Source organism: Heliangelus exortis, chromosome 14 (assembly GCF_036169615.1).
Source record: "Heliangelus exortis chromosome 14, bHelExo1.hap1, whole genome shotgun sequence".
Taxonomy (NCBI): Eukaryota; Metazoa; Chordata; class Aves; order Apodiformes; family Trochilidae; genus Heliangelus; species Heliangelus exortis.
In genome coordinates, this window is record NC_092435.1 from 3674472 (window position 1) to 3700049 (window position 25578).

At 40.5% G+C, this 25578-nt stretch overlaps 2 protein-coding genes across 4 annotated transcripts; both read right to left on the minus strand.

Annotated features, from left to right (window-relative positions):
• Positions 1 to 2061: 2061 nt before the first annotated feature.
• On the minus strand, positions 2062 to 19083 carry CENPI (centromere protein I). 3 transcript variants are annotated; one of them, XM_071757563.1, is made up of 22 exons: positions 18996 to 19083; positions 18394 to 18593; positions 17033 to 17359; positions 16617 to 16754; positions 15446 to 15564; positions 14257 to 14364; positions 12997 to 13045; positions 12636 to 12682; positions 11855 to 11944; positions 10902 to 11030; positions 10478 to 10642; positions 10110 to 10230; positions 9813 to 9904; positions 9311 to 9428; positions 9149 to 9213; positions 8577 to 8674; positions 8013 to 8148; positions 7048 to 7172; positions 5998 to 6046; positions 5596 to 5829; positions 4173 to 4214; positions 2062 to 3149 (listed from the first exon to the last, which is right to left on the minus strand). In XM_071757563.1, the coding sequence occupies exons 3-22, from the start codon at positions 17229 to 17231 to the stop codon at positions 3018 to 3020; spliced, it is 2256 nt and encodes a 751-aa protein (XP_071613664.1). In that variant the 5' UTR covers positions 17232 to 17359; positions 18394 to 18593; positions 18996 to 19083; the 3' UTR covers positions 2062 to 3017. The 3 variants fall into 3 exon arrangements, with proteins under 3 accessions (XP_071613664.1, XP_071613665.1, XP_071613663.1); XM_071757564.1 differs by lacking the exon at positions 18394 to 18593; XM_071757562.1 differs by lacking the exon at positions 18996 to 19083 and having other exon boundaries at positions 18394 to 18792.
• A 1523-nt stretch (positions 19084 to 20606) lies between these two features.
• Positions 20607 to 25097, minus strand: TMEM35A (transmembrane protein 35A). The gene is made up of 2 exons (XM_071757901.1): positions 24809 to 25097; positions 20607 to 22154 (listed from the first exon to the last, which is right to left on the minus strand). The coding sequence occupies exons 1-2, from the start codon at positions 24926 to 24928 to the stop codon at positions 21768 to 21770; spliced, it is 507 nt and encodes a 168-aa protein (XP_071614002.1). The 5' UTR covers positions 24929 to 25097; the 3' UTR covers positions 20607 to 21767.
• Positions 25098 to 25578: the final 481 nt, after the last annotated feature.

The following is a 25578-nucleotide window of genomic DNA, read 5'->3' on the forward strand; positions in this document are numbered from 1 at the left end:
TATCCTCTGACTGAAGAGCAGATAAGGATCTCCCTCCCACACTCTCTCAGCAGCCACAGCATACAAATAAAAGCAGTCCAATCTGTGCTATTAATGACAAATTCTCAGAGGATCTAGGACTACAGACAGGAGATTCACTGTGCTGTGTGATTCTGTAGAGAAGGTGGTCCCTTAACCAGGACAGATCCCTTTGTTTCCTTTATTCTTTTCCCCACTGTGCAAACATTTGTGATAAACCATTTTGTCACAGCAACCAGGATGAAATTGCTCTGTTCTACAGGGCTTGTAACTCAGTTTTAGCTAAAAGAAAAAGGAAGTCAAGTGAGGAGACACTGTGTAAAAGCAAAAAAATCTTAAACATATAAAAAGGACAAAGTGACTATTATTTTAATACCAGTTAAATGGTATTAGAAGAGTTCAGGAGCACACATACATTGGCAGTTGTTAGTGCTGCAGTACAAGACTTGGAGGTTTAATTTTCTGAGTGGCTACAGCTGTATCACCTTCTAAATCCTTGGGTCCTGATTTATTCGTGACAGGGATGCAAAATGCAAGCAGTGGGAAGTAGGCCAACAAAAGAACAGAAGGTAGGGACACAGAGGAACCAGTTTCTTCATTCCAGCTGCAAACAGGTTGAAATTATTAACTCTTCCAGAGCAAGCTCTGAAAAGCAACATCACCTAATATGTAAAAATGCACAGACAAGTCTCTCACCACAAAATAAAACCACGAGAAACAGAAAAACAAAGCAAACACAGCTTCAGAAAAAGAACTCAGCTTAACTCTAGCCCAAGCTGTTTGCCTTTTTAGATGCATCATGCTCAGGCTAACGTGTCATGCAGTGGAAGGGTTAATGACTTTGGTTCTGTGAACTGTGGACCAGATGTTCAGCTGGTGCAACTCAACATAGATCCATTCAGAAATTAGCAGAGCTATCCCTACTTACCCCAGACAGGATTCTGGCCCTGTAGTTTAAAATTCTTACCCAATATCCACTCAGAGATTTTTCTGAAGTGCCTGTGAAGATTTTTCTGAACACCTCCATCAGACATCTTGATCAACAAAGCTGACATGAAAGGAAAGCTATCTGCCCTGTTACTTTATTTCTGCACCTCTAAGCATCCAACCCATGCACTTCAATGAAAAAATTGCCCACAGTTTGTTTAAAGACCTCTGTAATACAGTGTATAATAAAAGATGTTGCAACAACAGTTTTCATAACATAATTCTGTTTCCTCAACCAAACAACAGCCTCAAGGGAAAACTGATCTCATGGATCAATAACTGTATAATATTCAGTATATCCTCAAGGATTCTCCCCTAATCTTACTGAGAGGAAATTATAGTGAGGTAGGTGTTGGTGTCTTCTCCCACGTAAGTGACAGAACAAGAGGAACTGCTACCAAATTGTGCCAGGGGAGGTTTAGACTGGATATCAGGAAAAATTTCTTTCTATAAAGGGTTGTCAGGCACTATAAGCTGACCCAGGGAAGTGTTTGAGTGACCATCCTAAGAGGTATTTAAAAGACATTTATATATGGTACTTAGGGACATGGTTAACTGGTGCACTTGGCCATGCTAGATTAGCAGTTGTACTTGATGATATTAAACAGTCTGTTCCAGCCCAAACAATTCTATGATAGCCCTTAGCCCACAAGACAAGCCTTAAAGGAGATAACTGACTTTATGATAGGGTCACATCTTGAAACATACACTTGGAAGGATTTGTAATTTGTGGTGTTCCTGCTGTTGAGAAAATATAATCAGGATTTTTGAGGATCTGCTTCTCTCCACAGAATTTAGCAAACAGCACTTGTAAGAGCTGGAATAACACAGCCAGATGAGAAAGGGCAGTACTTTCATCTAAGCAGATCTCTGTAAATCTCAAAGTCTTTAGTGAATGATTTTCTTATTCTCTGAATATATATGCACATATAAATATATAAATACACACATATTAACCAGATCGTCTCTTTGGACAGAGAAGAATGGTACTCAAGCTAAAGCTAGTCTGATTTTGAGAGGAAGAAGAAAACAAACACATCCTTAGTGGTTCTGGAGTCACACTCAGGACTGATTCCTTTACTGGATCAAAGTACAGATTCACAATGCAAAATTCAGTACACTCTGACTCATCTTTCAAGTGATTGCAATTTGTTTTAGAACAGTAAAATATTCAAGACCTGAGTTCAGCTTCTCTCAACTTCTACTCAGTGTTAAAATAAAATCACAGAAGATACATTTTGTAATGGAATTGCTTCAAAATGGCATTTGGAAACATTTTGCAGAATATAAATTACATATATGTACATGTATAATATAAAACACATACAGAGCTAAAAACACAAAAAAGAAAGCTACATTTGTACTTATCAATAGAACATTATGTGATGGTGACAACATTGTTTGAGTGCTCAAATCATCAACAAACCATTAACTGAGCACCAAATTTTCCAGCCGTGTTAGAAGAACATCATAAGCAGCATTAGCAAAAAGTCTCTTTTGGAAGCTTCATAATGAAAATTAAATTCATTTAGGTCAGTTTGGTCAGCCTCTTAAAAACCAATATATACATGGTACAACAGGGAATCAGGGTGCTGCAGTCCAGTACAGATATGGCATCCCTGGAAGGTGGATTACATTGCTTCTCATTACCTACTGTAGAGGATGTCAAAGCAAGGTAGGAATCAACATTACTTATTAATAAGGCAGCACTGCTGACTGCACTTTTGAGATGGAAAATGTTTGTTTCTCCAACAAAGGAGATAATCCAACAGATACATAACATGAGCTCAGCAGCTTCAGACCAGAGAAGTTCAGCAAGGACTAAAGGAGTTCAGTGTTAGTCAACCAAGCCAGCCTAAGCATTCCTTCTGTGTCTTTGCTTTCCTAAAATAGATGCAGACCTAGGTAATCGCTCTCTTTCTTTCCTCTGAGGAAGGAAGAATAAGTGACACAGTCTACTGTATTCTGCTTTCCTGTTCCAGATGATAAAAAGGCTCCTGTGAGTCCTAGTGTCATGCCTGCACATTTCCTGCATTACTTTGAGAGGTCTGAGAAACACGATTGATGCTGCTTTCAATAAAGACCTTCAGGCCCTTTAAACCTTGTGCATAGAGATATTCCAGATACCAGTTCCACTTCTTTCCCTACAACAACAGAAAGAATAGTCAGATGTGCAGGACATAGCTTTGCCTCTTTCTTAGGCCAACCTGAAAAGGTCTGCAAATATCATCTTCCATAACTTGACAATATCCACCCCAGTATGTACAGTATCCACAGGTGTACAGGGTCATGTCTTGTCCTCAAATGCCTAAATTCTTCATTTAGAGATTACACTTATAGATTATATTCACTTATAGATTATTCTTAGACAAATAATTATGTTTTTTTAATGCTTAGGATGTTTATGAATCCTAGTTCTAACAAAAGCAAAGTCTATGGATCAAGTATTTTCTTAAGTAAATAACAACAGGCCATTTCCTGAAAATGCTGGGATATTTCCTGAAATTGCACCAGGGGAGGTTTAGACAAGATATTGGGAAGCTTTTCTTTACTTAGAGAGTAGTCAAGCACTGGAACAGGCTGCCCAGGGAGGTGGTGGAGTCACCATCCCTGGGAGTGATTTAAAAACCATGCAGATGAGACACTTCAGGATATGCTCTAGACAGCATGGTGATATTTATATTTAAAATTTATATTTATTATATGGTTCTATGAACAGTGAAGATGTCAGGAATCAAATAACATGGATATTAAAGCCTTCCTTCCATCACTGATGGTGATTCCTCCAGACCATGTATGAAGCAGACTGTGATATAGAAAAGGAAAAAAATTGCCACTATCCTTGCTCAGTGGAAGATTGCTATTAAAAGATGTAACATAACTACACACCCACCTGAGAAATTTAATATTAAAGTTAACTCATAACAGAAATATAACTCTTTAGGGAGCCTGTAGAGAACAACAAACAGTGTTGTCATGATAATGACATGTTGATGTCCTTATGTTTGGTCCTGTTAAGAGATTGAACCAAAGTCTACAGTTGGAATTGTCTCCTTTCAAAATTTTTATAGTGCATTTGTGGAACTGGTGAATATTATCAACTCAGACTTTTCTACACAGCTGCTGGAAACTTCCAGTTTTCACTTGAGTAAAACAAGAAATCTTACCTTAATTAAATTGAAGTTGAAGGTGGTATCACCTGGCCAGGCCTTAAGGAGAGAGAATAAAACCAATATCAAGTCAGATAAAAAGTATGTCCAGAGCTGCTGAGCCTCTGGTTAGTTCCCTCCTAAATCAGATATTGCAGGTGAGCAAAGGAATCCAGAGATTTTTAATCATGCTTCAGAATGGGTTTTCAGTTTCATATTGTGTTCACAGGTGGCAAGGTAACTCTTGCCCTGTGCTGCAGTACTACTGGGTAGCAACAGCCAATATTTACAGTTTTAACTATTGTCACTCTACAGTGTGACACCTGCCTCTTCAAAACATTAGGTAGATAATTCTCAGAAACCTGAAAGAGCAAAAAACTACTGACATTTAGATTCCTTGCTTGGCTGCTCCGAGTGTGCTGCAGAGCAGTGCCCTCTAGTGCTCAACACTGAAGTGTTTAAGAAAAGATGGAAATGCAGCTGTTTTTTCCTGCCTTAAGAAGCATTTTCGATAAATGCTGAGCAAAATGTGTATCTTGGTTCTGCAGGAGAAAGAATGTAAAAATTCTCCACTAGGTTTTGGGTTGGTTTTGTTTAGTTGGGTCTGTTTGTTTAGTTTTTGGGGTTTTTTTCTTACAAAAAACCAGAAGCCTCAAAATGGAGAGGATCCAGACAAAAGATATGAAGAAAATAATCCTGCTACAACAGGAGCAAGATCAAGGAAAATAAACTGTTTAAAACAAAAATAAAATAACCTTCTCTAGCAAAGGAAAAACCTGGGTTTAATCAGCAGTAAGAAACTGCCAGTGTTCCTCATAACAAAATGGCATCCTTACAAAACCTGATTTCTCAGAGCAGCATGCACATTCTTGGAACAATAACTCTGGCAAGCTGCTCCCTCCACTATTCAGTAGCTGCACTGAACACATGATGACACCCAGAACTCAAGATGATTACTAGCAGAACTCATATAAGACAATACAAAACAGCACCATATTATCTTACTTCTATACTTGAAGTAGCTACTTGTATTTCTTTTTTAATAAGCCATCCACAGAAGCCACTGCAAAAGCCAGAAACCACTACTTAAAGTTCTGAGGTGCCTGTCAATATGCCTACTTATCTCTTGTCTTTCTGGAGCTTAAATGTTTAGGTCATGCTCCCTATTTTCTGGGGCAGGATGCACTACTGGGAAATTTTTACTGAATTAGTAATTTATTTCATTATTTAGCTATTTTATTTTTAGCCATTCACATCTAAAACTTACATTCATGGTTTCACACCATGTGACTGATACAACACAAACCCAGAATGCCACATCAGCTTTGGAAAGCTCAGTTGGCTCTACAAGTCAACCACTGCAAGATGACTTCCCTATAAAAACTATCAAGATAGAACATCTGGTGCTGCCAATGGTCCAGATGTTGGCCCATAGCATTACCTGCTGCAGAAAGAGGACTGCATAGCCCATCATGGCTGGGTGGTAGACAATGTTAAAGCTGGTTTTGAATTCCTGCTCTCTGGTTTTCTTCAGCAGTTCATCCTCCATATGAAGGCCTTGTGGATGAACATCCTTCTGGAATGCACTGGATGTCCACAGACAACCCACCATAGCTGTTATGTACTGGTTGTACTCTTGGTATGTCTGTCTACTGAACTTGAATTGCAGCATTTTCTAAGAGACAAGAAAACAAATCAATAATTAGCATCCTCAGATCACTTTTGTGCTCCCTCTGGTCATTAAAAGAACACCAGAAAGAATGCCATCAGAACACCTCCTCTCTATTCAGCCCAAGTCCTTGCTAAAGTCTGTTCTATCACGTAGCAATTTTTTCCACAATACCTTTTTACTCAGCTCATTTTCTTTTGCAGCCACCAAGTTGGTTCGGTACCTGAAAAACACAAGAGAAAGGTGTCTGTAAATTTGCACTTAAGAAAGCTTATTTACTCCATGAGAGATCATGAAACTTGTAAAAAGCAGCCACAAAAAAGAAATCAAAGGGGCTTTATGACTTAGCACAGATCCAGCCTTCTACAAGCAGAGTAGGAAGACACCCAGTAATATTAATTTTCTAGAAGATTAAGATGTAATTGGTTTGCCCTGGACAACCATAAAGGCAATATCCAAGAATTCAAATTCAGTCTTAAAATCAGTAGAAAAATGCAGTATATTTTTAAGAAAAGACACTTTAATTCATTAAGTAGAAAAAGTAAGACTGGAAGTAAAGCAACTTGATTGTTGTTGTATATAATAAGCACTAGCTCTAACTTCCCAGAGACAATCCTGCCATGTTAATTACCCTAGAAACTCCTTAAGGAGAGCCCTATGCCAGCTACCAGCAAACTGGCTTCTACTCAGATGCAACCACTGGACCAAATAAGGCCAAGAACAGCAGTGCTGTCAGTGGATCCTGCAAAGAGTTAAACAGTGATGGGTTTGGAACTGCAAGTAGCATGGGGCAATCCCAAGTATCAACTGAGTTTGGAGGTGAGAGAAGAGATTCCTACTCAGCACATTACAAAATTAGTAAGCTCAAGTCTAATGATTAATGCATAAGAGTGAGGAGTTTTATGGTTAACTACTAGTGATTTGAGCTGGCTGACAAGTTCTTTCAAGAAAACATGGGAACTCCTTCCTTCACAAGTCACAGATACAGAAATAATACTATGTAATAACACTAGGAAAGTTGAGAATTGAGCTATTTTGGATAACAGACTGAAAAAAGAAACTAGGAACTACAGCTGTAGAATTCTGTATCGTGAAAGCTGGGCACAACTGGAATGTTCACCTTTCCCTTGCAGAGTAAGAAAAAGCAGATTTCAGATTTTACACCAAAGTAATTCCATTGCCAAAAGACTAGAAGGGAAGCCAGCCCTGTGCCATGTGTAGTACCTGTACATTATGTAGCAGAGCTGATTCAAGCTCACAGAATCCATGCTAAGAAGAGCTGGGTAGAAAACTCCAGCAGGTGGCATTATTAACAAAGGCAGATTGTACTTCAGATACATGTCACACACCTGCAGGAATGAAGCAAACCCAGATTTTACCACTGCCATCAACAAACCCTAAAGCATACAAGAGCAAAAGAGAGCATGACACTGCATTCCAGCCAGTTCCACCAACTTCATCCTAGGAGGGAAAGGCCAGGATCAAGCAACTCCATTTGTTTCCTTCTTAGTATGAGACACATTCATCAGTTCATAGCTCAGCCTCTGATTCAATGATTTAGGTAAACCAAATGTTTTGACATGGTTCCTTGCTGGGTCAAATCTACCCGAGATGCCTGTCAAAAAGCAGCAGGCTTTTTTTCAGGTCTTTTAGAGCATTCTGGCATACATAGCTTGGATTGTGCTGACCTTGTTCCTAGTATCAGCAAATCAAACAGACAACACATCTCTTCCAGTTGAGAAATTTGACCTTGCTGGAAATGCATGAAAAGCATTGTTGTAGGAAAAGATTATATGGCAATAAAGCACGGATTTATTATCAGACTCATGTTTAGAATCTGAGGTTGAGTTTCAAGTAAAAAAAAAAGACATTTTAAAATTTCTGCAGATACAATGAGATCTTCACCTTTAATGCTTATATGATACTAAAAGTATGTTATATCATATTATTACTTCCCCTTCCACCTCTGATTTAAGAGCAATCACTTTTTGATTGTATATTTAGTTCTGCCTATGGATGCAAAAGCAGGAGCTACCACCTGTAAATCTACAAAGTATTTGAAACATTTTTGCATTTAATCAAGCTCTGCAAGATGTATTGAAGAGTATTGTTTTCATGCTCTAGCTTAAAAAATGCAAACAGAATTAGAGTATTGGGATTTTGAAAACCAAAATGGATGGGCTACATACGGTCTCATAGAAATCCAGGATGAAGTAGAGCAAGAAAGTGGGATTGCTTTCCAAACGCAGAGCAACAGTGGAAATCCAGCCAACAAAGTGGATCAGCTCAGCCACCACATTCACTAGTTCAGAAAGGGTGGTAGTCCTGCAGCAATGACATGAGACAGCAGTAGTATGCACACCTCTTTGAAAATGGTAAAAAGGAAAAGTGGTAAAAAAAAAAATAAATTGAAGTTTATCCTTCTGCCCCCAGAAGCTTTCAGCAACATGCATTTGTTCTTCAATATATCCAGTAAGATATTGTTACCAAAATTACTCCAAACTTGACCCAGCTGTCAGTGTTACAAGGGTTTTAACTTCTGGACACTTGAGTTTTCAATGTCAACACAAGTACTTTTAAAGAAAGAGAAATAAAAGGTTTTACAAGGTAGCTTACAATACAGCAGAAACCTTACAGCATAGACATCCTTCTAGTCAGTCTTTATGCCAGGTAATAAGGCTAAAATATCTATCTAAATACACTAGTGAACAGTGCACAGGACACTGTAGTGCATTTATTTCAAACAAACTTACAAAGAAGGGACTTGAGAGTCAGACTCTGAATCCAGATGAATCACATGCCAATTTAACCAGTTCTGCAACAGCTCTTTGAGGCTCTCAAGAAAACTACACTGCAAGAGGCAAAAAGCAAATAGATTCACGACAATTCACAAAAGTGAATAATGCTGAACAATGTCATGAGAACTGACATATACAAGGAAAGATAAAGAGTCTCTCATGATCACAAAGAGCAGTGAGAAAATTGCAAGTCCCCTTGAACTGAATGTATACATTACATAACTTTTCCTGGAGAGCACTGGTTTCAAATACTGAGTTAAAATTGCAACAGAGCAAGCCAACTATTGCCCCATGTACTATCAGTTCTTTTTATTTCTAGTGCCCCAGTTTAATTCCAGCTAAAAAAAAGAACACATCTTAAAAGCACCCTAATTTCCAAATCAGTTACTTTGTAAGTTTGCATTTTACACTCATTTGGGCACAGACTTCACCAAAAGAAATCCCCCATGCAATCCCTCAGACCACTGCACAAGTGTAGATAGCACTAGAAACAAGAAATAAATAGCTGCTGTACTCAGCTGAATTACCTTAAAGTAAAGGGAGGATGTGAAAAAGAGCTGTGCCATGGGATCATAGAGATGTGACTTGGTTTCTGAAATAAATGAGGAAGCAGTATGACATCTGAACAAACATTCTATTCCTAATATCAGACACTGTCAAGTATCACCAAAAGGATATGCAACACATACCAGAGAAGCTGCTGAGGGGGATCCAACTCAGAAGCCTGAGGACCTGTGACTGGCAGCAGCAGCCATCCCAGAGAGGGAGGCTTTTATATAGGAACTCTTCACAGGAAGAAAATCCCTCCTACAAAGTAGAATCATAGAATTCATTGAGTTGGAAGGGACCTTTAAAAGGTCATCTAGTCCAACCCCCAAGTAGATGATAGATGATGAACATTCAAAAAATCCATCTCATGAGCCTGCACCTTGCCATGCTCACTTCACCCTGAAGAAAGAGGCTTACATCTCCTTTCTGCACTACAATTCACCAGGACACTCAAATTATCATTCTCTATCTTTCCAGCAGTAAACAAGACATCTACAGGATATTGACTCACTACAGGAACATGTAATTTTACTACTTGAGACACTGTCACTTCACAGAGATACTGCAGGAAACAGGTAAGTCCCAAAAGTCTTTAAGGAAAGACTTTGTTAAACACTTGGTTTCCATAAAACAGGCACTTACCTGCAAGAAACACTCTGTCTTGTAGACAGTTTCCAAGAAGACCTTGAATTCTTCTTCATATTTATTATTATCAGCCACACACCAGGTACATTCTAAGCAGGAGAGAATACTGTATTTGAATATGAACACAACAAGAATAAGCACAATCAGAAACAAAATTCAGTTCTCCTCCAGTAATTGCTTTAATGCTATGGGATTATGACTATAAATCTGAATAGCAAAGTATCACTACTAGAAGGTGAAAAGCCTTAGATATCCTTTACTCCCCTACCACAGAAGGTAATACTAAGTTCCTACCTTCCTGAAGAGTCTGGCCCATCCAATAGTAGAGCCTCAGGTAGATAGATTCATCTTTGATGCAATTCATGTAGTGAAGCAATAAAGGGTTTGTTAGCACTGAACCCATCTGGGAAGGAAACTGCAAGAGAAATAATTAAAAAATTTTACAAGTTATTTAGCATTTACATCAGCTAATTGCCAGAGAATCAAAGTTGTCTAATTCTTTTAGTGTCAGGTAGACCATCTCCAGCACTCATTCATCATCCTCAGGTACAACTAGATGCTCTGTCAGAACAAGAGAGCCCACACTATTCACACATAAACAGGGCACAGAGGAACAACCACTGATCTCTCAAAACATTCACTGTGACCCTTGTGAAACACACCTCTAGGTGGTGGATATTTTGTAGGAGCTGAGAAAATGTCTGCAACTGTTCCACTGGAAAACATTCATTCATACAGTATAAATCAACATGGTTCTGTTCCTTGTCCTCTTCTAAATTATTTTTGTTTGTACTGCTTGCAGGTATAATCAACTGGGTATTCCATTTCTGTAGAAAACACAAATGAATAGCAATGAATTGGTTTCCAATGCAATCAAGTCCACTTGTGACCAATATTCCCATGAAGAAACTGTTTTGCAAAAAAAAGGTATCCAGATTTTTATAATAATGGAAATGTTGCATTTCTATGTAGCTACTCTACCCTTCCCAGTGGTGAAGTAAAGCCTGAATCCCATTATCTACCAATATTCATAATAAAAACAGCTGCTTGGCACCTTCTAGAGTCTACTTTAGAACTATAACTTACCCTTTTTCGTGACCGAGGTTGAGCTGTGCATAAAAACAGCACCTGGGATACTGGAGACTTTTCCTGATTTCTTTGCCTTATTGTGTTGATTGCTGCTTTCCATGGGCCCTCTGAATTCTTGAAGTAAGTCTGAAAATATAAATCAGACATCTGTGAAAAAAAGCCACACTAAGACAAAGTGAGGGAAAGATCAGTTTCTATTCTGGTGCTGAACACTGAACTCTGCTTGACAGACCAAGAGGTGAGGTTTTCACAGACCAGTACCCTCATCATCCCTACCTTTTGTTACCTTTTGACAACAGTTACACTTCTATTTCATCCTGAAATGTTGTCCTCTTTTTCAGAGGACAACGTCCAACACTTTGATTTCTAATCCTAACTCAGGTGAATCATCAATTCATAAAGTAACCCCCAAGTATACATTAAAATAGAACACAATTAAGGTAATCTTATGCAAGTTACTAGGAAAGCTTCCCAAGCTGGGTATCAGTGACATCTGCCAAACAGAACAGTTCAGTCAGTAATCAAATTATCAAATTAACGTAGATACTACAGCTAAAAACAAAAATAAAAAAATTAACCCAATGCCATTTCTGCACAAAACTTTTTTTTTTTTTAAACTTCAGTTGCAATCAGTCTTTAAATCCTAACCAAGTGTCAAACCATCACAAAAGCATTCACATCAGTTTGGGTTAAGGTAACCAAGCTTTTATTATACAAGTTACACAGCATGTTCATAAAAAGAGATGAAGATGTATTTGGGTTTCAGTTGCTATTATTTATTTCACTTGTGTACATGCCAAAAAATGTAAATTCTTCACCAGATGACTGTGCAGCACAATGCAAAATATAAATTAATTTTCTCCTCTAAATCATGCATAGCTTAAGTGGAAAGTTCAATACAAACACTATTGTAAGTACTGGTTCCATAAAGATTAAATTTAATTCCCTACCTTAGTTTTCCCAGGAAGGGCTATGGTCACCAGCTCAGGACAGAAGAGTTTGTAAAGTGATAGTAGAGCCTGCAGATGAGACTGCATTCCCTGTCAAATAGCAGAACAAAAGAAAAAAAACAAACATGTGGGGTATGCTTTAATATAGATACTGAATATTATATGCTAGAAGCAAAAAACCTCAATTTAAAAAAAAAAATAAAAGCTTTTTAAAGCTACATATCAGAAAGTAACCATGGATGAACAACTGAAAATTAAAGAAGAGAAACTGTGCCAATGAAATAGCATAAGAAAGAGATTAAAGAAGAAAATTCCTATAATCATAACTCTAAAAAAGCAGTTTAACAATCAAAACTATGAAAAATAGTTTTCTGCTGTCTAAATAACCCAAGAATACATTATAGGTGGGGGTTTTTTTATTACCAAAAATGGAGCAAGATCCTTTACAATCATATTTCTCATTTTTGATACCACTTGAAATAGGAAGACAAATAGAAAATTAAAGATAGTAATAGATAAATTAAGCTGCCCCTTGCTTCAGAGCTTTTTACCACACCAAGCCACAGAACATGTATCTGTATTAATGTCATTGCATGTGCTTGCAAAACACCAATGAAGAGTAAGGATGCAAATACAAGATTGTCAAGCCTTTATGCTACAGTTCCAAGACTGAGCCTGTCCTGAGACACTAGCCACTCTTCTCCATCTTGTGAGGACATTAGTCTTACAAAGCACTTTATTAACTGTAGTTCAAACTCTACAAGGTTTGAAATAAACTCACCATTTTTGATTGGAGGTCAAGCAGTCTCCTAACCCGAAAAGGCTTGACTAGAAATATAATTGAGAACATAATGTACTTAAAAGCCACTGCATCAAACATTTAAGTAAAAATGCAATACCATTTTTATTATAGAAAGTCACGACAAAGCAAAGAGAACCAATCAGTTTTATTCCTACGCTAATCCACATGTTTCCAATTCAGAAAAACGTTACATGTATCAGGCTGAAGGGCCACTCATGCTTCCTTTAAAGCAATGTATCAGCTAAGTCACTGTATTAGCTCCACTGAAGGAAAGGCAAAGCCAGCAAAACAGAGTAAGAAACAATATGGTGTTCCACCTCATGCAATTGGACAGACTCACCACTTTCTTTCCTGGTCAACAAGTAGAGTAGGTGGCAGACATAGGGGCACTAAAAAGAAAAGGCAGTAATGATTTAAACTGTTGGTGCACACTGCTAACAAGGATATACTAAAAGCAACACACAGGCCTCACAGGCTGATATTATGTCACTCAGTTGGCTGTCCTAAGCTATCACTGTGTCCCCACTGCTTGCTTTCCCCCTTAGGAAGTAGATTTTTCTTCATATGTCTCATATGTCAATTTTATTTAGAAGTATTGTCTGCATTACAAGCAGTCCCCATAGTAATCAAGATATTCAGTGAGCTTGTATCTTGCTTTTTTAGAATATGAGAAAGATATTTCAGGACTCAACAGTGAAAGCACAATTACATTTTCAAAAAGAAAGGCACTATTGAATCAAAGTATTTTATTACAGCTTCTAACTACAGCTGAGGCTGTAAGGGTCTTAGTTTCAAACCAACTTTGGTGCACTTCTCAGTTGACCCATCATGCCTGAAAATGTTAAATAGTAAGAACTTAAATCTGGTTTTATGAAAATATTATAATTAATGTTTACCTAAAACCATTAAAAACTTCGCAAGAAATAATAACTCAAATTTGGGAACTTTTAAAGTCTTAACCACAAAAATATCCTAAACTGAATAAATATTAACAATTTTCATCTGTTTAATATGACTGCCAAGGTCACGTTAATATGGACTGACTCCAAATACTTTAATTTTCCAGCAGCTAAATTTTAGTTGCTATGTAGCAGAAATCTTCTGATTGCTTATTCTAATTTAAGCTACATTTTAAAATAAGTAGAACAGCATTTAATTTCTCACTTTTAATGTTGCTTTAAAAATTAGTTTGTTTTTTTTTTTTTTCCCCAATGTAGTTCCTCCCAGGGAACAGGAGACTTCACCCACTGATGTCTGACATCAAAGGCAATACCAGAGAGACTGTACCATCATAGTCACTCTTGAGAATTTAAACAGAATATACTGTCCCTCTGTGGCACAGAATAGCAATTCTTAGAAACATATTTAACTACCCAGATGACAGAATTTAAACTAAAACAATCCTACAGTACTTCCCTGCTTCTGAATCTAAATTACCAGCAATCTTAGAATGCAAAAATTATAAAAAAGAACTTCCAGCCATCAGAAAATGGTCTCTCACCAACAGTTACTCCAGTCTAACTCTAGCATTAATATGCATACTGCTATTGAACACTTAGGTTTATTTTGTCAGTTCCATATATTCTTCAGCTCTCCTTACCATCTTCTCATCTTGCAGGAAAGAAAAGAAGATACCATAGAGGGCATGAAGCTGTTCCTTGTGATCAATGAAGTCAAACACTGTGATCAGCCACCTTAAGAAAAGCAGCTGCAGGTAGGAAAAAAACCCATATTACATTAAGTGATGGACAAAAACAAGACAGGCCAGTCAGTAAACAATTTAAGATACAGAATCATTCAGGATACCAGCCACTCTGAAGGACAACCAGATGGCTACAGCTGAACAGGGATAATTCAGCTGTGGAAGCCTGCCAAGAGCACTGACTGCCACATCAGAACAGAAAAAGCAGTTCAGTTCTGAATTATGGTGCTAACTCATATGATCAGAGGGGTCCTCACAAGCAGACAGAGACTGAGGTGCTAGAGTGTGTCTGAAATACAGCAGCAAAGCTGGTGAAGGGCCAAATCTTATGAGGAGCAGCTGAGGAAAATGGGATTAGTAAACAGTCTGGAGAAAAGACTCAGGGGAGACCTGAAAGGAGGTTGTAAAAAGGTGGGTGTTGTTCTCTTTCCCCAAGTAACAAGTGATAGGACAAGTGGAAATGGCCTCAAGTTGTGGCAGGAGAGGTTTAAATTGGATATCCAGGAAAATTTCTCCAATGAAAAGGTTATCAAGAACTTGGGAAGCCTGCCCAGGGAACCAGATCAGTCACCCTCTCTGCCAAAAACGTGTGATGCTTAAGGAAATGATTTATTTGTGGACTTGGCAGCACTGGAGTCATGATTGTAAAGGTCTTTTCCAACCTAAATGATCCTATGATGCCATGATGTAAACCTCTGAGCAGGCTACATGAGCACACAAAAGGACTTGCTAATGTTAAGTCATGTTGCCAGAGCCAAGTGCAAAACCTAAGGGACAACCTGCTGAAGTTGATGAAGAATGCCTCATATGGCTGAAGTATTTCACAGAACTGTTTGGGGAGAAAACATTCCTAAGGAATTCAGAGATAAAAGTCACACAGGAATGATGCAAATTTCTACTGACACAGAAAAAGTGTTCCTCTGTTCCCACTGCTGCTCCAGCAATGGGTGTCTCTGCCAGCCTTCATAAATAACACTGCCTTATGGGAGATCCTTGTACATTTAAACCATTTTTGCCTCCTGAAAACAGCTTGTTCTCATTATTTTTATGCAGAACCTAGAAGTGCTGTAAACATTTACTAAGTTACCTGTATGTTGCCTGAGCATTTGCTGACACAGAGCCAAGATACAGATGAAACCACAGAGCTTTCTGGTACTACTGAGGCTGGAATCAGGCTCTTCAGTAAACGAGTATTCACTGTATCAGCTGGAAAACAAACAAGCTAAAATAAGATGGTGCTCATGGACCAGGTTCTTTGAAATGGTTTTGCAGCTTAGGTCAAAATTCCCTCTGGACAAGACTATTCAGAGATTCATTACTTATAGTAATAGTGCACAAGAATCTAGTAGGGACTTACCTATACCTCTTACAACCTTAAGAAAGAAAATGGAATATTGAGTATTTTAGTACTGCAATAACCTTTAGACTCTTGCCAATGCAACCAAAAAGTGACACAAATTTCTGGTGACCAATTCCTTCAGCAAACCAGCATACAATTTCCACCTAAATATCCACAGACCAGTGTTCTGGAGATAAACTGGTAATTTTCAATCATGAAAAACTCTAAACTACTTGCAATAATGGGGAAAGCATCCTCTGTGCTCCTCTTTAGTTGGAGGGAGAGGAAAGTCCTTGTCCTGCTGCAGGATTTCAACCACTCCAGCATCTGCTGGAAAAGTAACATGGCCTTTGCCAGCTGTAGATAATCTAGGAGACTCCTGGAGGACACTGATGATAACTTCTCAAGCTAGGAAATAGACAGCCCTAACCAAGGGGATGTTAGTACTGGATGTGATGGTCACCCATGCAAGCTCATGAGAGATGGCAAGATTGGAGGTAGCCTGGGCTGCAGTGATCACTGTTGGAGTTCACAGTCCTAATCAGAGGTGATGGATGCCCTGTCCCTGAGGACATTCAAGGTCAGGCTTGATGGGGCTCTGAGCAACCTGTTCTTGCTAAAGATACCCTTGGTCACTGCAGGGGGGTTGAATTAGATGCCCTTTAAAGGTCCCTTCCAACCCAATGCATTCTAAGATTCTGTGACACACTTTAAGCCTTTCAGAGACCTGCACTTATGACCTGAACAAAGGAAATAAGCTTTTCAAAAAATATTTGTAGCAAGAACTAAGGTTATTTTTAGCTTGAACTCAGAAATTACACCAAAAGCATGCCAGAAAGATTAATTTTACACTGAAGGATTGATTAGATGGGGAGGAGACATTCACAAAAGACACATTAGCAGTACACAAATGTTTTACCAAATTTGCCACTGAGTGCCACATTTAGCAATACATCAATTCCTTCAGGGGGCAACCCTCTCTGCAGGGCAATGCTCTCCACTGTAGCCAAGTGTTTCTGCAGAACATTGTTCTTTTTCAGTGAAACACAGTCTTGAACTAGGAAAAAAAACAACAAACACAAGGGTAAAACAGCTTCCGAACTGAAAAAGAATTATTTTAAACTTCTCCAAACTGTCCCTACCTATATTTGTTTGGTTCTTTACATAGTAACATAAGGAGAAAAAATTTTAAAGGTTCTTAAAGAAATATTACAGGTATTAATATAATTAATAATGTTCAGGCATTAAAGAGAGACATTAGCAGGTGAAATTAGATCATGACAATTTAGTGTTATCTTTCCAGTCCTAGGTAGGTAACCTTAAAACTGCTCTTACCTTTCTCAAAGTAGCTCAAAGCTTGCTCAAGGGAGTCTTGATTGGTGTCATTTTCTTGATTATCAGGAGACTGATGATACTGGACACTTTTTTCAGGGCCAATTCTCCCTCCTTTTCGCCATGCAGAGAGATCAGTCTGAGTTTTATGATGAACCTGTGAAGGCTGCTTTGGGGTCTTAGAACTCTGTCTTCGCTGCATCTTTTCAGGCTCCCTGCTGAGACTAGAGAATTTTACTCATTTGTCATGTGGATTCCAATCCTTCATTACAATGAGTCAACAAAATAGATCAACTTCCAAGAGTTGAAGAACATCAGAGAGCTGGTTCCCTGCAAGAAAAGAAAAAATCATTTTCCTGACAGACTTTAGAGGGAACCTGCATAATGTACCAGAGTAACTTCAGAGGAAATAACTTAGCTCTGTCTAAGATTAGACAATATACTAAGATGCACAGAAAGCAGTGTATCAAAACTCCATTCAAAAAAGGAAGAAAAAACTCACAAGTAAGAATTAACACAATTTCAAAACTATTTTAAATTTACAGAGTATTTTTATCCAAAAATTGACATAGAAAGTTAGATAACTAAAATCAACAATATTCTTTTGAGCTTATATTGTGCATTATCAGTTTCATTATTTGTATTGTGTATTCCAATGTAATCAGTCAACAGGTCACAATTTTCTGCATGGTAACGCACAGATTTTAGAGGATCATAACACAACTTCCTATTCTACAAAACCCAGATTCTTCTGCTGTCTTTCTGCCTAGCAGTTAGGATTGGAAAAAATAGGAAATTTCAGTAAACTTTCAAGTGAAGCACAAGAGTGCAAAAGAGCCTAGCTCTGGGTGGAACCCGGAACAACCCTGGAAAGTGGCATTTTCTCCTCAATATGCTGGAGAGATCAAACTTTTACTTACAAAATGTGAGATTTTGCTACAATTTCATGGATTTTCTGGAGCTCCCTGGGTTTGCTTCCCAGACACAATAAACCAGATTGATTTTCATACTCTGTCTTTGCTCTGACTTCCTTAAGGTGTTAGAATCATCCTTATAGGCAAGGATTTTTTCTGTATGTTTATTTGTCACTAACTTTCCTGTGCAGTATATAAAAAACAAATCTCTGGATAGCTATGTCAAGACCTCCCCTGAAGCACACACTAATATCCACTCACACTTACAAATGAAATCAACTGATGAGGTGAAATGTGCACCCTCAGTACTAAAGGCCAACACAAAGCACATCAGAACTCCCACAAAGATGTTTTGTATGATTGTGATTAACTATAACCTAGAGACTCCAAAACAGTGAAAATTCCCAAGAGTGAGCACACCATAGCTAGATCGACATGAGCTGTACTAACATGTAAGAGCTGCAGAAAACCCCAAACGTTCTGGGATCTTGTTTGTTGCATCTTGTGTCACCCACACACACTGTAAGTGGTTGAGGAAGCAGACTCAGCTAACAGTCCTTGGTTACCAGACTCTGGAATACAACAACGATTTTCTCACAGATTCCTTAGCAGCGGCTCTGCCTCTTTTTCGCTTTTGCCTTGCAGGAGTTCTACGAGAAAGGTTTGGAGAAGAAGAGCCACTAGAGCCGAGAGCAGAACTTGGCTAACTGGCCAGTCCTTACTGACAGCGAGCACAGCTATTCAGTACTAGACACTTCCACACAAAAATTTGGCACCAACATCTCTTCCCCTCCTCTCCAGCCGGCTCACGCACACCCTTCTCCCGTCAACTCCCCACCCGGACTCCCCCGCAGAGCCGTCAGTGACAATCCCGGGGAACAGCCCTGAGGGAACCGAGGGAGCCGAGGCCTTGACGGCCCAGTCCCACCTCCACTGGCCCCGGGGCCCCAAGAGCGGCACCGAGAGCCTCCCAGCCCAGTGGGGAAGCCGCCCCGCAGAGATGTCCGCCCGCCAGGCCCGCGCTCCTCCGGCCCCATCCCCGCCGCCGTTACCTCCCGACAGCACCGGCCCCAACCGCTCCGCGGTTCAAACCTCCGCGCCACACGCCGCGCATGCGCATTGCCTCCCGTGCAGCGGGAGCGCAGGGCAGGGGCGGGTGGGACGGCGCATGCGCAGCGTGCGGGGTGGGAGCGGCGGGGAGGAGCGGGAGCCCTGAGGGGGACGGGGCCGAGAAGGGTGGGAAGGGGGGGGTAGGGTGGGTGACACCGCAAGCAGCGGTGCCCGAGCAGCGATTGGGGTGTGGGCCCGGGGAGCCCGCATCGCGGCACAGCGCGGCGGGAAGGCTGCGGGCACCGCCCCTGCCACACCCCCAAGCTGCGGGTCACCGGCGCCGGGGTTGACTGCCATGGCAGCGGCGGGACGCGACTCCCCGGAACGGAATTATGGGCGCCGAGATTAACAAAAAATAAATAAATAAAAGCGCACGGGCAAAAATAAAAAAGAGATTGGAAGAGTAAATTAGCAACGTGGATTTACAAAAGGACTAAATCAGTTCTTGGCACCTCGTCACCGCTAGGAAGTAAAGAGTTCCAAAAAATAGTCTGCTAGTGATGGGAGACAACGATGGAGGTCAACCCAGTACAGATAAATACAGAATTATTGTTACTGGGCTTCAGGAAGAGTCTTGTTTGCCTGTATTCTAAAGAATGCAGAACCACCACTATGGATTAATAATTCATAATGTTGACTCTTATCCCTTTAAAAAGCTTTTAAAGGAGAAAAAGCTTTTAAAGGAGAAAAGCTTTGCTGTGGAGAATATTTTACCTTTCTCCTGGCATCTCTAAAGGATTCAATGAAGACCATTACAGAAAACAAACACTTGTTTTCAAAAGTTTACTGAGTTAGATGCATCAGTGAGAGAAGCCAGGTACAGGGTGGCAGCAATTCAGTTGTGAGTACAGCTGTATAGGAACACCTCATGCTGTGGTTTTGACTCGGTGGTATTCTTACTTGGTTCTGAATTACAGGATTGATAACTCCATAGGGGCACAGTAGAGGAAATGGCTTTTGGGCACTCAGGGAAAATCTGTATACATTTGGCATGAGCTTGAGGTAGTCTGTAAAGATGAGAGATTGTTGGTAGTTGGTAGTTTTGGTAGTTTCCTTTGTTCAGGGCACACACGAAAAGAGGTTAGTCATTCTTTGGGGAATCCTCCTCTAGGAGGAGGATTTTTCAGCATATATATATATATATATATATTTTCAGCATATATATATATATATATATATATATAGGACTGCATCTGTTTCCACAGCAGATATAAGAAGGAAACTGGATAGACTGTATGTGAACGTCCATTCTCGATTTTTATAGAAATATAATGCTGACATCTTACTAGAGTTTCAGTTTTTCTCCCTGTCACATTGTACTGAGGCAGAAATTTATCAGAAGCTGTGTCATTAAAAACATTCAAATATCTCTTTTAGATGCCTGTGGCTAAATATATAGCCCAGTAGTGTTCAGGTGGCTTCTGTCCTGCATCAGCTGTCTTTCTCTGAAATTTATCTGGCATGATTCTCCCCATCTTAGGTACAGTGTTTGAGCACAGGAAAAATATTTTCAGATATGACTCTCAACAAATAACTTTTTTTCTGTAAAGACATTTTTCTCCAAACTTCAAAAAGTTTATTTTTGTGAATAATTAGGAAAATAAGGAAAAACTGAAAACAGACAAACATCAAGAAAAACAAACTCAGAGGTAACACATGCTTCTTATGACACTCTGTAAGATTTTGGATACAACACACAGGGATTCAGGCTCTAGTGAAAGGACTTCCCCAGCTCCCCAAAGCTCTTTGTAGGATTAACAGTGAGGTACCTGGACATGTTCAGATGCTCATCTATCAGCAATAACTGACAATTCTATAAAGTTGCAGTAGCTGTTGAAAAAAGGAAAATTTTTTTTTCTTGCTAGGAAACAGGGAGAGTGATGCTATTTGCCAAGCCAGGTACTTTGGAGTTCTCTGGGCAGTTCTGTTCCCCATCCAGTCACCAGGGATCCTTACTGTCTGCCAAGATGGATAAAGAGCTGCCATTGCCTTTTGTGAAGCAGGGAAAATATTACTGTTATCTGACCACTGTCTCAGTTTTAGAGCCCCTGCAAAGTGTGGAAATCAATGAAGATGCGAGCAGTGACTCCCACTTTTTCCCTGGACAACCAGTCCAAAGAAAGGACTGGGCACCAAGGTAGCAAAGGCTAAGGGATCCCTTTCTCAAACACAGCAAACAGCATTTATTATGGTGGGGTCCTATGCCCCCTTGACTATGGAAAAGGAAATGCAGGTTTGTGGATGGGGCTGCACAAGCCAGCACAGGGACACTCTGGGGATGCTCTATCCAGCTGCTGTTGTACAGACTGCCACATAGCAGAAGTGCATCCAAGCTAGGTTTCAAATGTCACAGGGCTCAGGGCTGATGCTTAGGGACCATTCTTTCCACTGCAGCAGTGCTGAGTTACCATGACTAGCTGCCCAAGGCTTTGCCCATACTCTCAGGCTGGTGTTCCATCTCCTGCTGAGGCCAGCACTACTCCAGACAGTCTGCTGCCTCCAAGCTGTCCTGGGTAAAGTTAGCTTGTATTTTTCAATATTACAGGGCAGCAGCAAAAGCATGACTACAGTGTAGACATTCCACGTCTCAGACTTCAAGTGCAACTTTATTTAGACAGACAAAAAATATAAATAGGTAAATAAAAAAAAAAAAAAATTCTGAGTGATTTTGGAGAGAGCTGCCTCGAGGGTCTGTATTTTTCACATGCACTCAACTAGGATACCTTCATTTTGCCTTTCTCAGAAGCTGCTTCTTGGATGAGTGGCTGCTCATCCCCATTCACTGAGAGGATCCTCTTTTCTGGTGGCTGCTCCTCAGGCTGGCGGGCAATGAGCAGACGACACGTAAGCAGGATCCCAAAGACTAAGGCATGGGCGTAACGCTTGAGTGGGTCCCCCACTAGCTGGTGGAAAAATAGCACGGCCAGCACAAGGAGGAGGAGGAGAAAGTTTGCCACGTCTTTGGGGCGACCAGGCACCAGTGTCATGACAATGCCACACACTACTTCTAGGGCACCAATGCTCTTGCGGAGAAGGATGGAGCTGATTCCCATCTTCTTTAGCATGGGGAGGGCCCGCACGTAGCTTTTATACGCCCGTTTCTGAAATCAAGCATTAATAATGTAGAACCATAATGTGAGAATGTAAAGGCAAAATTTTCCACTTAAGTAGATTGCTGTGCCGTAAGACCTGAGGATAACTTCCATAATCATAGACCCCTCTGATATCCAATCAATACCCCTAAAGCATCTGTTGGAGGGATATTAACACCACCAATCTGTAATTCACTGGAAAACAGTTCTGCAACCTAGCACCCATCTTCAGAGCTGGGATCAGGCCAGCTGTACCTTCTGAAATCTGAAGTTAAGATTGCTAGAATTAGAACCATTTTGTTAAAAAGAAGTACCGCTCTCAAAAAGCAGCTCATCTTTTATAATTAAATAACACACCTAGTCTCTGCAAAGTCGAGGCACAGCAAGCAAAACCAGAGGTGATTTACAACATCCCAGTGTTCATAGGCAGTACTATCTTAGCATGAGACTATACTATCAAAGCTGAGATTCACCAACCCTATCCTGTGCTAACATACCTTTGTGATCCTTTCTTTCCTCAGATGAAAGCAAGCTGATATTTCACATCATTTGCTCCCAGGTTTATGCTTCCAGGATTCAAAAGTAGTATAAGTTGCAAGACTGGGCCTCCTTATGTGACTGCCTCACTGTTTCAATGAAGAAACAACCCCTCTCCTTTCTGGTTCTTGCATTTGAGTGTTAGGTACTCCTCATGGGCCTACTGATTTTGTTTTTTGGTTTTTTAATACTTTAATAAAACTCACTTGAGACACTGAAATTATTTCCACTTGAGCATACTGTTCCTGCAGATATTCTTGCCATTATGATCTGTGCTTTTTAAACAAGGAGGTGGAAATGGAAGCCAACTCTCAGTACAGAGTTGTTCAGCTCTCTCAGGCACCGACTGGATTGTAGATATACTTCCATCTGGTTTTGGGAACATGCACATAGAACTTCCCCACCTCTCTGTAAAGTTTGCTGCTTCCTTCTAAGAAGAGCTGACAATGCATGGAATAAAAATATTCAGTTTTGTGATTTTTGCTACTAAATTACTGAAGATCTCATGACACATTTATGACACACAATTGCATGTATTATAAGGATGAATTTTAAACAATTAGTGAATAAAACCTGTCCTCAGAGCAGACTATTTTTAAACTGCTGTGAAAAATACAGCATTATACAGAAACATCCTATAGTAGTATTTTCACATACAAGCTAGTGTGTCTGTTTTTTGCTGAAACTTATGTTAGGTGTTGTATGTAGACAACACAGGTAATTTACTTTTGAGGGCCAAAAAGCCATGCTTATTGATTGTCAACATCAAGTTTTTCACTGTGCCCATCTCATGTCAGGCCACCCTGGCATGCAGCACACATGAAAGCCTAATGAGCTATGTACATGTTAAATATGGGCTACTTAGAATGATGGTGCTGTGTAATAGCTGTACATCTGCTTTCTCTTTATAAAAGTAAAAATCATTCCTACTTGTAGGCCTTACTCTTGGTAAAGCAGAAAAGGGCAGAGAAGCAAAATATTTACAGAGGAAGGGCTTCACAATGCTTCTGAAGTCTCAATGCTTTTTTCTGACCCTTACATAGCAGGAGCTTAAGAGCTTTGTTTTGGGGGCATTTAATCTCAGTCTCTTGCTCCTGAATGACCTCTCTGTGATTCTTTTTTCTGACATCTCTGTGCTGGGCTGCAGACAAGGCAGTGCGATTCAGATGTTATTTGAGAGCTAAGGAGAAGCAGCTGGGCAGGTGGAGCGAAGGGAGAGCAGAGAACGTGCTGGAAACTTCCAGCACTACTTTTTTTTAGAGGCATAAAAATTATACAAATGCTTTTCAGCCACTGCAATAAATATAACAGGGAGGCCATGGAGGAGAATAAACAAACATATAGGAGGAAGCAAAAGGTGGCAGCCAATCACTCGGCTGCCTGCAGCTCCCAGCTGACAAAGCTCTGCAGCAGCGTTTGCCCTGGGCAGAGAAGCACAAAGTAGCTCACCAGCTGAGAAATGGACGTGATGAATTCTTGCTTCCCTCACCCCTTTACCATTACACAGGAGGAGGCGAGGCTCATTTACCAGACTAAGGGAGAATAAGGTGACTATTCATTATACCTTCTTCTGCTAGCTAAGAATCTCGGAGCATTTCGTGGTCATGAATATCCCTGCACAAGTCTGGTGACGTAGGGATAGTCAGTGTCATTATCCTTCTTTTAAAGCACAGAATTTTGTGGATGATCATCTGGCAGACATCTGCTTTTCCCACCCCAAATCTAGGCAAGTATTCTCCCAGACATCAGCTGCCTGGTACATTTCTGGCACTTCTTCAGACCTTTCTTTTCACAGACCCTTGTGTCCCTATCTTGTTGCAGGTCTTGGTCTACTCTGACCTCCTCCTCCCTGTCCTTAACCACAAAAGGTTTCTCCATGAATAGGCTCAGACAGAGTCTAGGCAAGGGCTGCCAAGATATCCTTTGCCCCGCGTATTATTGTTTCTCTCTATCAAATGTCTATCAAATAGGGACACATAAGCTTCTTCCCTCTACCTCCAGTCCATCAGAGCTCCTCCAGAGCCTGATACCCTCCGTGTATCGCACTGCAAACACTGCTTCTGCCCCAAGGTTCAGGACAGCGAGCCCTAATGCCCCTCCCTCCATGCTGCCGCTGCTGTACTCACCATCTCATTGTAAGCATCTCTGCTGAGCCGAGGGGTCAGTTTGATGGTCCCCATGAAGATGAAGAAGAGCCCCAGGGCCACCGAGAGGGTGATGATGGTGATAGTCCTGGGAGATGCCATGGAGCTCCTGGAAACCCGTCCTAGTGAGGCCTTCTCGCTCTGGCTGGGAGCCCGGGCGGGAGGAACTCAGCCACCATTGAAGGAGATGAGGAATAAAGCTGCAGAGGCAGCGCGGGAGACAGCGGGAGGGGACGCGGCCTCCTCCGCTCAACAGTCTCTGGGTCCTAGTGCCCGGCAGCCACGCACCTGCTGAGCCCTGAGCATTCCCACTGCTCCCACCACTGAATCACCCCGCTTCCCTGCATGGCAGATCAGTCACCCATAGAAAGCCAAAACTGATATGGTTCAAGGGCCTGGCAGCCAAATGCATAGCACAGTTGCTCACTAGTGGGAAAACAATGTTAGCAGAGGGAGAAAAAGTGGTCTGAGGTCTCTTGCACACAGGCAGCTTCCAGTTTCAGATGCTCATACACTAGTTCACTGCAAACAACATATTAATATATTTGCCCCAGAAAAGCAAAAATGGTGTGTTGCCCCTGTTGCTCTCCTGGAGCCTGATACCTAAGGGAACAGTGAGGCTACTGTGCCACCCTCTCCTGCTGCTGCTAAAACCTGTCCTGTATATTCAGCTCTCCAGAGACATGCAGAAAGGTTTCTGGTCCTCTCTTACTTTCTGATTTAGTTATTATCTCTCCCAGTCTAATTTGCAA